Consider the following 16339-nt stretch of genomic DNA (forward strand, 5'->3'; position numbering starts at 1 on the left):
GACACATCTCCCAGAGCGTATAGCATGTGCCTTTACAACACTGCGCAATCTTGGCTTTCCCTGAGTATCATTTTGCCAGATGCAATATGTTTTGGGAGAGATTTTCAAGATTGCATATTAGTGAACTTGGAGATCTTTCACATAGACTACCATGCACATATTTCTGTCAGATAATTGATGGGCAACAGAGGCAATGTGTGCTCATACATAAAATATGTGTGTTCTTACTTAAATTATAAACATATTTAAGTTTACACTAGTATTAAAAAACTGTGTGTGTGTGACTTTGAAAGGCTGTTGACTATATCAAGATTTATAGGTGTGTGTGAATGTGTGTTTTATAGCTGATAACATGATTGAATGAAAATTTTAACAGCGGGGCTTCCTGCAAAAAAAAAAACAACAAAAATTTTTTAAATTTTTTTCTTTTTCTTTTTTTTACTTTTTTTCTCTCATGAAGAGATTGAGAATTCATCTGTCTGCAATCACTTCCAATGCTATTTCTCTCTCCGTCAGGTGGAGAGCTGTACACCGGTCTGACTGCTGATTTTTTGGGGAGAGACTCTGTGATTTTGAGAGGTTTAGGGACTCGCTCGCCCATGAGAACAGAGACTGATCAGAGAATTCTACACGGTACAGAAATACTTGATATTGATTTTAAGAAACACATTCTTATTTCTTATGTTTTTTATAGTATTTTTCTGGTGGAGAAAAAGGTATCAATCTGTCAATCCTTTCCGTGTCCGGGCCGGGTGAGGTTTGTTGTTGAAAATTGACATTTTTAACATTTTTGAAATAAAATGGATGACTCCTTTGTCTTGCTAAGACTAATTTCATAGCTAGCACCATGTGTCCTAAATACACAAAATTAAATATTTTTGAATAATTATTCAATTGAAAAGCTTAATTGGAAATGAAACACTAAACTTATTAGTGGAACAGTTGTTGTGGAAATCAGTTTTGATACTGTTAAAAAACTGTTAAAAATATTTTTCATTAATTGAAATTAAGATGAAATAAAATAGAAATATGAATATTACATAAAAAAACCTTACAATTCCAAATATTTATAAATAATACTAAAATAACAGGTGGAAATAAGCAATCATAATTTGTGTGCAATTTTTTAATAAATCATTTTCATACAGTAAATACTGCAATAGTTATTTTGGTTTTTATTTATTCATAATTATATTTTTAAAAATATAGTCTTTATTATTTTGTTAGGTATTTTCATATTTTAAATCCTGGGACTTGTGTGTGTGTGTGTGTGCAGAGCCCAGGTTTGTTGCGGCCCACCTCATTCCTGACAGTGCAGACAGAGATGACGATAAAATTTATTTTTTCTTCACTGAAAGAGCAACAGAGACTGCAGAGCGAGACGATGAAGGAGCCATACACACACGCATTGGACGATTGTGTGCGGTGAGGCAAACCACAAAAAAAAAAACACCATATACATACATCCAGGCACAAGTAGGCCAGTATACTGGAATGCTCTTGCCTTTTTGTCAACCCCATACACACAGCTGTTGGATGGTTTGCATGCCTCTGAATCACACACACACTCACCGATTACCCCAGTATCCATACACACACTAACACACAAAGGTCTGTAGAGTAAGGGGAGCAGTACAAATCTCTCTCTGTCATTCAGAGGTCAGTGTTCAAAGAGCCGGGGTCAATCGCACATTACTGTCACTTTGACTGCTATTCATTGTTCAGCTCTAGCACATTCCCAAATCACACACACACAGACGCTTACACTGCAGAGAGGGTGATTATTTCCACATATACACATTACACAGATTTCAGATACTTTACGCCACCCAGCTGTTTTGCTTTTTTTGGGATCCGTAACAATCCTTCCCTTACAGTGCCATAATCTCCATAACTGGGTGCTGCTGGGAGATATTTTGTGATATTCAGCTGTTCTTGTTCCCACGGGAACAGTTACAACTGAATGTTTATATACAAACAGTGTTCAAATTACAGGAATTTGGGGTGTGTGACAGCCTTAATTAAACCACTTCACCCGAAAAAGCCAAATGTGATCTGCCATAAACTCAATTTAATAAGCGCTTGTAGGAAAAAACATGTATGGATGCATTGTTACGCCTCTCGTATACTAGTTTCAATGCACTATGATTTGAGATGCACTAATTCTAATCTTGCATTCTACTTAGGATGGATAGTATACAAATTGAGACACAGGGATAGTTTGTTTTACCCAGAGTTCATTGTGTGTGTGGTCCGGGGGTAAATGATACTGGGATTTGAATTATTACCAGTCTGTTAGCGTTCAGAAATTAATTCAATGCCTCATCATTTATTGTTTATGTGATTTCAGAATGATGTGGGTGGGCAGAGGGTTTTGGTGAATAAGTGGAGCACATTTATTAAAGCCCGACTGGTGTGTTCTGTTCCTGGACCTCACGGCATCCAAACACACTTTCACCAGCTGGGTGAGACGATAAACAAAACACGGCCTCAGCTTTTTATATACAATATTATATAAACTTGAGATCATTTTGATCTCTTACGCCCCTTGTGTGATGTGTTTGTCGTGCAGAGGATGTGTTTCTGTTAAGGACCAAAGATGAAACCAATCCAGAGATCTACGCAATATTCAGCACAATCAGGTCGGTCTCAAATCCAGAATGAAAACATGTTTATCTGTGCATTTCCTTTTTAAAGCACTGTGCTGTACTTTAGCTCACCAATTGCACTGTATTGTTTCATTCAGTTTTCATCTTTGTATAATGCATTTTAATATATTATTTTATATATATATATATATATATATATATATATATATATATATATATATATAGATAGATAGATAGATAGATAGATAGATAGATAGATAGATAGATAGATAGATAGATAGATAGATAGATAGATAGATAGATAGATAGATAGATAGATATACATATATATATACACACATCAATCAGGTGTTTTTTGTGTTTAACAGAACATTTTCTCTCTCTAGTAATGTGTTTCAGGGATATGCAGTGTGTGTCTATAGTATGGCTGATATCCGTGAGGCATTTAATGGGCCATTTGCTCATAAAGAAGGACCGGACTATCAGTGGGGACCTTATGAAGGACGAGTCCCTTATCCACGTCCAGGAGTTTGTCCCAGTAAAATCACGGCCCAGCCTGGCCGTGCCTTCCGTAGCACACTGGAGTTTCCGGATGCCGTTTTGCAATTTGCACGAACGCACCCACTAATGTGGCGCCCCATTTACCCCTCACAGCGGCAACCTCTGCTGCTCCGCACCGGCGCCCCCTACAGGCTCACACACATCACTGTTGATCGCACACAGGCCGAGGACGGATACTATGATGTCATGTTCATCGGCACTGGTAAGGAGGAGTGTCATCACTTTACTTAATACTCAAGTGTATTTGTAACCATGGTTAAATGATTGAATAACTGTGACCTTTGACCGCTTCAGATATTGGGACAGTGCTAAAGGTTATCGTACTAGGAAATAGTAACTCTCTCACCAGCGAGGAAATCACACTGGAGGAAATGCAGGTGTTCAAGGTCTGTGAGCTCAAAAGTTCTTATTATTATTATCAATTCTGAATTCTTTGATGAATTGAAAGTTCAAAAGAAGAGCATTTATTTGCAGAAATCTTTTGTAGCAATATAAATGTCTTTACTGTCACTTGTGATCAATTTATTGCATTCTTGCGGAATAAAGTATTCATTTCTTCTAAAAAAAAAAAAAATACTGACCCCAAACTTATAGTGTAAATGTGAGTACCTTTAGATCTGTTTCTCATTATACTTATCTCTGCAGGTACCCACTCCCATAACCTCCATGGACATATCTGTGAAGAGGGTAAGTTTGTGCATCATGCACTCTCACTGTACTGTTCCAGTAAATTAACATAAGCATAGTATCGTATGCAGCACCATGAATTCATTTTCCACAAAATTCCCAAAGAGGCTTTTACTTTGTGCAGAGAAATGGGACTCAACTTTGTGTGTATATGCTTTTTGGCTCCAAAGCAATAAAACATTCATGCAAAACAACCAGTTGCTTAGTTATTCATCATGAAGCAGGTGCTTTATATCCAAACCAACTGACAGTTCACTTACTTCATGGACAGTCCTAGTCTTGGAGCCACAGGAGTTAAAGAGAGTTCACCCAAAAATAAAAATTGTGTCATCATTTATTTAGCATCATTCCAAACTGATTGGTCTAAACCATCAATCCAAACCAGACTGATTTTTTTTTTTAATGTTGTAGTATTCACGCTTCAACTCAAGAATAATTGCACCAGGATTCAGGTCAACAATGCCAAATGGTGTTGGTTCTTTCATTTTTCATTTAATTTTTATTAAATAACGACTTAAAAGTACACTACTGTATGTAACTTTTGGCCCTTTAGCAGTTAAAAAACAAAACTGCATGCATTTTGCAGAAGAAAGTTATTTTGGTTGTGCTTCAGCTCAACCAAAGTGCATACTCACTTGTTGAGTGATAAAAACCCTTGTCTCCTCGTCACTTTTTCTACTACATTTCCAGACTACCAGGGATATTTTGTAAAATGCAATAAAATCAAGAATCTGTGATTTGCTCATTCTCTTTAACCTTTATTTAACTGACAAAAGTACAAAGAAAAGATTTCCAAAGTTTTCACTGCCCAGCAAAATTGTATTCTGAAAATATAAACAAATTTTGATTTTGATGGCTGCAACACACTCCAAAAAAGTTGTGACAGAGGCATGTTTACCACATCACCTTTCCTTTTAATTACACTTTTTAGTGATTTGGGAATTAAGAATACAAAAAATCCAGTTTTGCAAATAGAATTTTTGCCCAATCTAGCCTGATATAGACAGCTGCTCAACAGTCCGTGGTCATCATTGTCTGAGTCTCTTTTTTATGATAGGCCACACATTTTTAATAGGAGACAGATCTGGACTGCAAGCAGGGCAGTCAAGCACATCCACTCTACAGTCTCTACGAAACCAATCTCTTGTAGCACGTGCAGAATGAGGCCTGGCATTGAATCTTTTCACAATATTATATATGGTAGGTGGTGAAATGCCTAAATTCTTTGCATTCTTGCATTAAGAAATGTGATTTTTTTAATTGTTTCACAATTCTCTCATGAAATTTGGCACAAAGTGGTAAGCCATGACCCATCTTTGCTTGCAAAGACGAAGGTTTATACCCAATCATGATACCCTCAACTATTACCAGTTCACCTGCTAATTTTGGACTGTTTCAAAACTGTTTAAAGGTGCCCTAGATTCAAAAATTGAATTTACCTTGGCATAGTTAAATAACAAGAGTTCAGTACATGGAAATGTCATACAGTGAGTCTCAAACTCCACTGTTTCCTCCTTCTTATATAAATCTCATTTGTTTAAAAGACCTCCGAAGAACAGGCGAATCTCAACATAACACTGACTGTTACGTAACAGTCGGGTTGTACGCCCCCAATATTTGCATATGACAGCCCATGTTCCCAACATTATGAAAGGCATTAGACAAGGGCAGAACGTCTGGATGTGCACAACTGAATCAACAGACAAGGTAAGCAAGCAAGGACAATAGCAAAAAATGGCAGATGGAGCAATAATAACTGACATGATCCATGATAATATGATATTTTTAGTGATATTTGTAAATTGTCTTTCTAAATGTTTCGTTAGCATGTTGCTAATGTACTGTTAAATGTGGTTAAAGTTACCATCGTTTCTTACTGTATTCACGGAGACAAGAGCCGTCTCTATTTTCATTTTTAAACACTTGCAGTCTGTATAATGCATAAACACAACTTCATTCTTTATAAATCTCTCCAACAGTGTAGCATTAGCCGTTAGCCACGGAGCATACTATCAAACTCATTCAGAATCAATGTAAACATCAAAATACTTGATCCATTTGAGGGTTATATTAGCTGTTTGAACTTTTTTTATGTTGTTTAAGGCAAGCGCGAGCTCTTGGGGCGTGGAGCACCAGATTTAAAGGGCCACACACCCTGAATCGGCTCATTTCTAATTATGCCCCAAAATAGGCAGTTAAAAAAATGAATTTAAAAAATCGATGGGGTATTTTCAGCTGAAACTTCACAGACACATTCAGGAGACACCTTAGACTTATATTACATCTTTTAAAAAAAAGTTCTAGGGCACCTTTAACTTGGAAATTCTATAACTTTTATTTTTGCCTCTGTCCCAGAGTTTTTGGAGAGCCATTAAAATCAAATTTGGTTTATATCTACAAAATACAATTAAGTTTCAGTGAAAACATTGTAAATCTTTTCTTTGTACTTTTATCAGTTAAATAAAGGTTCAAGAGAATTAAATCACAGATTCTTTTTTTTTTTTATTGTATGTTACAAAATGTCCTAACTTTTCTGGAAATGGGGTTGAACAACATATCAAATCCCTCAGTTCTCGTCATCTCCTAAAAGCCAAGTCAATGTTGATTCTCGTTTTATTACAAGCTCAATCGTGTTCTCTTTTTGCCAGCAGACTCTCCACTGTTCGGTGTTTGTTTAAAACACGATTCCCGGGATGTTCAAGATTTAGTGTGCTCCATGTTAACCTTTCTCACTTGTTGTGACAACTAACCTATGGCCACACCATACATGCGTCAAAGTAACTTTTCTCTATTTACGAATATGACAAGTCACGCATGGGCGAGTGATGTATGTACTCAATTTCCTGTGAAACCATCCCGAAGGGTCTAAAATATAAACACTTATAGTAGACTTACCATAGTGTATTGGGGTAAGAAAAAACATTTTTTGGAAGAAGGATTGATAATGTACTAACTCATTATTTAAATTTTGTTATTTTTAAAAAAAAGTTAAAAAGTCAAAAAAGTTACATAGTGTACCTTTACATTTTGGTCATATAGACTACTTTTATAGTGCCTTTTGATGCTTTTTGGAACTTGACAGCACCAGTCCTCATTTACTTACATTGTATGGAAAAGAGCAGCCAGGACATTCTACTAAACATCTCATTTTGTTTCACAGAGGAAAGAAAGTAAATGATGACTGAATTTTGTTATTTGGCTGAACTATCCCTATTTTGCTCAAGGGAACAGTGGAAGAATGGAACTAAAACTTTTTTTTTTTTTTTTGCTCTCTCTTTTACAGCAAACTTTGTTCGTTGGTTCACAGACGGGTGTTGTCCAGGTACCTCTGCACCGCTGCAGTATGTACGGTAAAGCCTGTGCCGAATGCTGCCTGGCTCGAGATCCATACTGTGCCTGGGACGGACACACCTGCACACGCTACCTGCCAAACACGAAACGGCGTTACCGGAGACAGGACATCAAACATGCAAACCCAGCACTGCAGTGCATGGACCAAAACCTCAGCGGTAAGAAAGAAGGAGAAAGATGACAGCCTTCTTAACTGAGTGCAGTCATGCAGCATGAATGTCAATGCACCAGCTGCCTCCTCAGACAACTTCAATTACATTTACATGTCAAAGAGCTCACTGATGTGAAAGTGCAAGAGAAGAGCAATTCCTTCAGAGATTTGAAGTTAAATTGTTTAATCATTTGAGTTACAAACTTCAATACACCTTTGAGCTTGTTCTAATAGGAAAATTAATAGGGTTTGAAGGGCAATCTCGCTCCACTGGGACAAACACTCTGTGAAAGACAGGAACTGATAGAGTGAGAGGTGAACAGACAGATCACTCTTCATCTCTCATCACAGAGGAGAGAGAGAATGAAAGGAAAGAACAAAAGAGGTGTGAATGAAGAGCACTTGAGTGTTTGCATGCCAAAGGTGAGGACGTTGGTGATGAAAAGGGATTATATATGTATGTGCACTCTTATACAAACACATATCCAATGGAAAATTCCTGGCTGACCTTGCTCTGAACCGTGTTGTGGGACTGTCTAAAAGTGTCATGTGTTTCTCTCTGTAGTGGAGGACCTGGATCTGACTGAAGAACGGGTCATTTATGGCACTGAGAACAACAGCACCTTCCTGGAGTGCATCCCTCGGTCGCCACAGGCCACTGTCACATGGCACATTCAGAGAGATGACTACTTAGAAGAGGTGAGAGATATACAATAGGATTAGAAGACACTGAAACGTATTCGGATTTGGACACTTAAAAGCTTTTATAAGCTGTACAATACAGTCTCTAGGCCCAGGATGTCCCGAACACCAATATTATAACAATTCAGAAAAAAATGAATCATGTGTCTGGTCAACTGAGATTTTGCTATGGAGATAAAGGTTAGCTGTTGTGTGACGTCAAGTGGAATAAAAGCAACTAAATGTTTTCACTTACAAAGACCTTTTTATAAAGTGCTGTTAAATAAAAAAAAATTGCAAAATGCAACATTTTATAAAAGTGCCTTTTATCATTTTACTAGAGTCAAAATAAATTAAAATAAATGTAAAATCCAAAAGAGATTAAAATATCAGGAAAATATTTACTTCATATGCTGTATTTTTCTATTTACACGGAACACGGCGTAATGCTTTACATTGCAGGTCTTGATGCCCGAATCCGATTTGTTGCCTATATCCCATATCCTATATCTTCATTTACACTATACACTTGGCGAAACGACCCAAGATAGATGTACTGACCCAGAAAAGCTTAGGCCAAAAAGGAAGTAAAAATGCCGTGATTTGCAATGGATGCAGGGGAAATACAACATAAGCTTTTTCTTACTGCACCATCTTTAAAGGTCAGAAAACATTGGGTTGCGCCTTTGTCCTCTATTCCGCCACTGGAAAGAGTCATGTGATCACAGTTGGTGTCCACTTGAGTTGACGTCATTCACCAACATCACTTTTTCAATGACGTACGACTCTCATTGACAGGAATATCCGATCTGTTCACTTACATGGTAGATGCCAATGCATGTATCTGATTTATTTCCACATATGAATGAGGCCTAAAACTGATCTGAGAATATCGGAATCCATATGCTTTTTTCCTGCTTAAATGTGCATGGATCATATCCAATCTGTGCCACATAGGAGAAAAAAATCAGAATTGGGTCACTTGAACCATGTTAATGTAATGTTTTACTAATGTATAAACCCAACGAGATTGGTATTATTATGTATTTAAGTATTAAGTATTATGTTACAAGGAAGTAAAGATGAGCAACAAAATATCAAACCAAGCGGCATTTATTTTAAAATAAAAAATAGCAATTTTCAAAATTCTCAAAAATTCTACAAAAGTTCACAAAGTACATTTACGTTTAAATTATGAACCAACAAATATAAAGTTTACAATGAATAAATTTGGACACATTCTGTGAAACTTTAATGACACTTTCAGATATCCACTGAAAATAACCTTGAAACCAGTTGGTGAGAAGTAGAAATGAAAAGAAAAAAATGAAGTTAGCATTGTTTGCAGATCCCATTTGGTTTGTCTAATGCAATGAAATGTTTTCATTTTATTTCTTTATTCATTCACTTTATTTGATAAAGAAACCATGTGATTTTTACATTTCCATTAATTTCTCTTTTCCTCTCTGTTCAGGTGGTATTAGATGAACGTATCATTAAGACAGATGATGGTTTGTTGTTCCGGCGTGTGCTCCGTCAGGACGAAGGCATCTACGTGTGTCGATCTCGGGAACACGGATTTGCGCAAACGCTCTCACGCTTCTGGTTGGACGTCTTACACGCCGACGCCCTTTCGGACCTCCTGTCACGTGACAGCAAATATAAAGTGTGGTCACCGTGCCCCGCCAGCACAGCCCCTGCCAACCGTGGCCCAGCAAGGGCGTGGTTCAAAGATGTCTTGCAGCTGATTGGTCCTTCAAATTTGCCGCAGGTGGAGCAGTACTGTGAACGTGTTTGGTGTAATGAGAAGCTGAGACGCAAACACAAAAGCATGATGGACAAATATCGACAAGCGCAGGATTCCGCACGGAAAGCACGAATCCAAAAGAGCACGGGAGAATCCCGAATCCGATCTCCACGGGACCTCCACACACTAGAGTAAAATACAGATCCACATGAAGCAAATGGACTTCCAATGGAAAAGTGGACTGGATTTTTAGATGCCCTTATACACACACATAAACATACTTTTTTTTTAATGTAAAATAATGTAGGTTTTGTGTCTAATAGTCTAAGCTCTCTCCATGTTAATTAGGACATTCCTGAGCGTCCTCTCCAAATATTCCTGTGACCACGGCAGCCAGCCCTCATCACTTCACACTAGACCGTGGATAATGTTATACGTCTCACTTAAGAACTTAGCAGCTGCAAAACCTTTTTACTGGAACAAATGAGGTTAGACGGGATGAAACTAGTAGACTGGAGCGTTGCCACTGCAATAACAGGTGCCAAAAAACATTCATTCATTTAAGATTCGTTTGGCTGTGATACAACTGGGCATAATGCTTAGAGACTTTTCTTCAACTGAGGGCTATGGCAGTGCTCAACAAAACTCAGCTTGCCAGTACGTTAAGCTGTAAAGAAATAAAAGTTTGGACTAATTACACTATTTTCAGGTAACTAAATCATAGGTTGACGACCGTTGAGACTTCAACAGAACTGATTTTGTCCTTGAAACACCACATCACGATCATGAGCTTCAGAGCTTTGTACAGGGTTAGTTTTCTTTTCATTCTTTGCAATGTAAAGTTTTGGTAACACTTTATAGTAAGGTGAGGTCTAATTCTTTAGTTAATGCTCGTAACAGCTTGTATGAAATATCAATGATTTTACAGCATTTATCAATCCTGGTGTGTGTTTTTTTTTTTTTGTAATATATAGTGACTTTTTTGATATTGTATAAATTAACATTAATTTATTATGATTGAACATGAATTAATAGTATATTTATAAATGAACATTAACCTAGATTCATAAATGCTGTAAATACTGTTTGTTGTTAGTTCATGATACTTAAAGGTGCCCTCGAATGAAAAATTGAATTTATCTTGGCATAGTTAAATAACAAGAGTTCAGTACATGGAAATGACATACAGTGAGTCTCATTGTTTCCTCCATCTTATATAAATCTCATTTGTTTAAAAGACCTCCGAAGAACAGGCGAATCTCAACATAACACCGACTGTTACATAACAGTTGGGGTGTACGCCCCCAATATTTGCATATGCCAGCCCATGTTCCCAACATTATGAAAGGCATTACACAAGGGCAGCCAGTATTAACATCTGGATCTGAGCACAGCTGAATCCTCAGACTACGTAAGCAAGCAAGAACAATAGCGAAAAATGGCAGATGGAGCAATAATAACATATCACTAAAAATATCATGATATCATGGATCATTTCTAAACTGTCTTTCTAAATGTTTCGTTAGCATGTTGCTAATGTACTGTTAAATGTGGTTAAAGTTACCATCGTTTCTTACTGTATTCACAGAGACAAGAGCCGTCGCTATTTTCATTTTTAAACACTTGCAGTCTGTATAATTCATAAACACAACTTCATTCTTTATAAATCTCTCCAACAGTGTAGCATTAGCTGTTAGCCACGGAGCATACTATCAAACTCATTCAGAATCAATGTAAACAATATAACAGTATACAATACTCACATAATCCGCCGCATGCATGACGAACACTTTGTAAAGATCCATTTTAGGGTTATATTAGCGGTGTAAACTTTGTTTAGGCACTGTTTAAGGCAAGCGCGAGCTCCGTGGGCGGAGAGCAGGAGAATTAATGGGGCCGCACAGCATAAATCGGCTCATATTTAATGATGCCCCAAAATAGGCAGTTAAAAAAATTAATAAAAAAAAATCTATGGGGTATTTTGAGCTGAAACTTCACAGACACATTCAGGGGACACCTTAGACATATTACATCTTGTAAAAAAACGTTCGATGGCACCTTTAATGCATAAATGTTATTACGCAGATCTCTGCAATACTCGACTCGAGTGGTCACTCGCAGCATTCAGTGGTCTGATATTTCTTTATGCTGTAACTGAAACTGGGATTATGAATCACAACGCTGACTCGCTCTTTCTTGTTTCACAATTTGTGTCCCAAATGACAATACACTGTGTACTTATGTATGTTATGTATCTTTTGTCAAGTGAATGAATTTTAAAAGGTTATTTTGTCATCCAGCATCTGTCATAGGAACCCTAACCTACGCGACTGTTGAGTGCAAGAAGTGTTCTACATTTCAAACTTTGTTTTTTTCGGTTAATCGCAATCTGTGCATCTGGGTGTTTGAACTGTTTCTTTATGGTATTTTCAGTATGAACACACTACTCAAGGTGTGTCCAAATTCAGAGCTCTAATTACGTATGTACTGGAGTCTCCAATGCTGGATGAGAAAACCATATAAAATTCATACACAAGACGGTTGAGTACCTATAAGTGCATAATGTATAGGACGCATTTTAAGACACAACTATAGAAGCGCGACTTGTGTCATCTTGTGTGTCAGTTATCGATTGTAGTGAAAATGACTTCGGAGAACTTTAGTATTAATTACTGAAAGACTGTTGCCATGTTTATCTTTTTTATGCCAGTTGTTTTATACATTACGTTGTATAGACTTTTTTTAGTTTTAGCCGTGGCTTAAAGGGTTTGTTCACCCAGAAATGAAAATTCTGTCATTAATTACTCACCCTCATGTCGTTCCACACCTGTAAGACCTTTGTTCATCTTCGGAACGCAAATTAAGATATTTTTGATGAAATCCGAGAGCTCTGTGACTCCTCCATAGACAGCAATTTAACCTCCACTTTCAAAGTCCAGAAAGGTACTAAAGACATTGTTAAAACAGTCCACATGAATGCAGTGGTTCAGCCTTAATTTTATGTAGCGACGAGAATCCTTTTTGTGCATAAAAACGAAACAAAAATAATGACTTTATTCAACAATCTCTTCTCTTTTGGAACGATATAAGGGTGAGTAATTAACAGACATTTTATCTTTGGGTGAACTAACCCTTTAAAGATGCTATTCTGGAAAGACTCAAAAATAATTTAAACACAGTATATCTTGTGCACATATTTATTAGGTGATTAACCATGTATTTCAATGACCGCCTGACTGTTCATTTCTCATGAATTGAACCTTATTATAAAGTATTGCAATGTTTTAATCATGTAACTAGACAGCTGATCCAATGTTTTACCATTCATTGATGCAAAAGCTGTTCAGCGGCTAAAGTAACCTTGATGCGAACATCTGTGTCCTTTCTCGCTATTCACATTCAATAGTTTACTTGTCACTTTGTACATTTATATGAAAAACTCCTGCATCACTTGAACCATTTATTTATTTATAGTTAGAAAATGGTCTGGGGGAAAAAAATGAATGCTTTCTCTGAAAACATTGCTATCTATACAAATTTTTCCTAGAGACTGTTTGGCTCGCTAACTTTCTCCAGTGTCATTTCAGAACTTCAGGGAAAAATCATCAAACCGCTGGAACAAATCAAGTAAAAGAAACAAGCTCACTGAATATAATTTTATTTGTCAATGCCCTGACAGGACTGACTGCATAGACTAGTTGCACTGAAACTGCTTTTTGTGAATGGTACAGTAGCACTGCTCTGATCATTCATTTGTCATCAGCTTTTAACTGTAAATACAACATTAAAACAATTATCTGAAAGGAGTGCTGTACTTTTAATAACATAAACAGCACAATTTCTCCTTTTCACTGTTTTTAAACATCAGTTGTACTGATTGTAGCTCATTTTCTCTCTAGGTAAAATACATGTCTGATATATTTATGTGTTATTTAAAAGTGATTCTTGCATGCAGAAAACTCCGACCTCTGTTTGGTTCAGTGATACATAAATAAAAACATTTCACAGAGAGTTTTATGGGTTTGTGCTTCACACCGGGTCCGAGTAAGTGTAAAGTAACTCAGAGCGACCACCTCTTAGCGGTACCCAGGGGTTGGGTGTGATCCTTCAGCATTACAGATGTTCCTTTCACATTCTAAATCGTGTGCTGGTTTATCATGTTGAACTGAAAAGGTCTTTTTCTCTTGAGATTGTATTTGTCAGTGCTATATTTAAAAATTACTCCATTCAAGTGAGGTCATACGTTAGTGTCATTAGTCAGTACGAGGCTCGACATTAAGAACAAGCGGCTGTGCTGGGATATATTGCTGCTGGCCACAGACCACAGTAAAAGAGCTATAAAAATCAGTGAAGATGTTCATAAACCAGACCCAGCCAGAACCAAAACACTAGCTAAACGAGGCCCAAATGTGCATTTATTATGTGATGTAGTTAGCAGGTTGATGCGGTTGCGTCATATAACTGTCAAACTGTGCCATTGTTTCACTCTCAGTGTTAAAAAGTTAATTGCAAAGTCAGGCATCACTGTTTTTATTTCTACTTGTTTTCAGAACCCAGACCTGAAGAGGAAACTTCGTCACATAACTCGCCTCACCTTTGGTGCCCAAGAGACATGAATTACTCAGATCTTAGCAAACATTCAAGGGGGCCTCAAGATGATTTTAAATAATTTAAAATCAGAAAAAGCAAGCATTAAAATGAGCTAAAACAACTACAAATCAAACTATTTCTTATTTTATTTAGCCCCCCTCAACAACTTTTGTTTTTCTTTGAAGAACCAGGAATCTCAAAGTTTTGGAAATCTTGAATATACAGACGTGGACAAAATTGTTGGTACCCTTGATAAATATGATCAAATATGACTGTAAAAATAAATCTGCATTATTTTTTTGATCTTTAATTCATAAAATTTGCAAAAATCTAACCTTTCATTGAAGGAAAAGAATTGCAAGTGGGGGGAAACTCACATTATGAAATAAATGTTTTTCACCAAAACATGTTGGTCACAATTATTGGCACTCCTAATAGTAAAATATCTCTGATGAATATTCCCATTCATATTTACATTTTTTGTAGCACACCAGGGTGATCATGAACATGAAATTGTCCAGCCACGACTTCCTGTTCCACAGGAGTATAAACATGAGGAAACACAAAGGCCTTAATTATTCATCACAATGAGTAAAACCAAAGAATATAGATCTGATGTGTAGCTAAAGATTATTGAGCTTCACAAAATATAAAGTGGCTGTAAGAAAATAGCTCCCCATTTCCCCATTTCCACTAACAGGGCAATAATTAAGAATAATCAGCTAAAGATGTTACAAATCTGCCTGGAAGAGGACGTGTGTCTAAATCGTCCTAATGCGTTGTGAGGAGGAAAGGTTGATGGGCCAAAGACTCTCCAAGGATCACACGTGGAGAATTGCAGAGATTAGTTGAGTCTTGAATCCAGAAAGCCTTAAAAAAATATCAAACAGCACCTACATCACCAAAAGTTGTTTGGGATGGTTTCAAGGAAAATCCTCCTCACTCATCCAGAAATAATCTCCAGCATATTCAGTTGTCGGACAAGACTGGAACTTCAAACGGGACCGGCTTCTAAGGTCAGATGAAACTGACAGATGGGTTTGGTGCACACATGGATAAAAAGTACCCCATGCCCATGGTTAAATATACTGCTGGATCTTTAATGTTGTGGGCCTATTTTCAAAACCTGACCGCTTCTGCTAGAAATCCAATAATGGGCCGTAGTTAGATCTTCCATCAAGACTATGATCCAAAACAAACTTCAAAACCAACACAAAAATGTCACCAACATGGAGCTGGGAATCTGGAGGATCTGGAGAGATTCTGCATGAAGGAATGGTCTCTGATTTCTTATCAGGTGTTCTCCAAACTCATCAGGCATTATAGGTGAAGACTCAGAGCTGTTATCTTGGCAAAAGGAGGTTGCAAAAAGTATTGAAAGAAATGGTGCCAATAATTGTGGCCAACATGTATTGGAGAAAAACATTTTTTTCATAATGTGATTTTTTTTCCCCCACTTTCAATTCTTTTCCTTCAATGAAAGGTTAGATTTTTGCTAATTTTATGAATGAAAGATCAAAAGTATAAACATTGCAGATCTTTGAACATTTCCGAAGAATCTACTTTTCCAAAAACTGAATTGCTAAAAATTTCAAAAAAGGAATCGGTACTTTTCGAAAATGAATCACTACTTTTCAAAAATGAATCGCTACATTTTCAAAAAAGAATTGATACTTAAAAAAAAAAGAATAGCTACATTTCAAAAAAGAATCGGTACTTAAAAAAATAGCTACTTTTCAAAAATGAATTGCTACTTTTCCAAAAAGAATTGCTACTTTTCAAAAATGAATAACTACTTTCCCAAAAAGAATCACTACTTTTCGAAAATGAATCACTACTTTTTCAAAAATGAATCGCTACTTTTCAAAAAGGAATCTGTACTTTTTCAGAAAAATGGTACTTTTTAAAAAAAGAATCAGTACTTTAAAAAAACGAATAGCTACTTTTCAAAAAAGAATCGGT

At 36.7% G+C, this 16339-nt stretch overlaps 1 protein-coding gene across 1 annotated transcript in view; it reads left to right on the forward strand.

Moving 5' to 3' along the window:
* The window catches only part of sema3bl (sema domain, immunoglobulin domain (Ig), short basic domain, secreted, (semaphorin) 3bl), a 38668-nt gene extending 23927 nt beyond the window's left edge, over positions 1-14741 (forward strand). Inside the window, exons 6-15 of the mRNA XM_067395067.1 lie at positions 517-633; positions 1277-1425; positions 2351-2465; positions 2573-2642; positions 2996-3372; positions 3465-3556; positions 3816-3857; positions 7141-7366; positions 7925-8058; positions 9515-14741. Coding sequence (XP_067251168.1) covers positions 517-633; positions 1277-1425; positions 2351-2465; positions 2573-2642; positions 2996-3372; positions 3465-3556; positions 3816-3857; positions 7141-7366; positions 7925-8058; positions 9515-9982 — 1790 coding nt within the window. The 3' untranslated portion in view covers positions 9983-14741. The remainder of the gene's footprint in view (positions 1-516; positions 634-1276; positions 1426-2350; positions 2466-2572; positions 2643-2995; positions 3373-3464; positions 3557-3815; positions 3858-7140; positions 7367-7924; positions 8059-9514) is intronic.
* The last annotated feature ends 1598 nt before the right edge of the window (positions 14742-16339 follow it).

Source organism: Chanodichthys erythropterus, chromosome 9 (genome assembly GCF_024489055.1).
Source record: "Chanodichthys erythropterus isolate Z2021 chromosome 9, ASM2448905v1, whole genome shotgun sequence".
Taxonomy (NCBI): Eukaryota; Metazoa; Chordata; class Actinopteri; order Cypriniformes; family Xenocyprididae; genus Chanodichthys; species Chanodichthys erythropterus.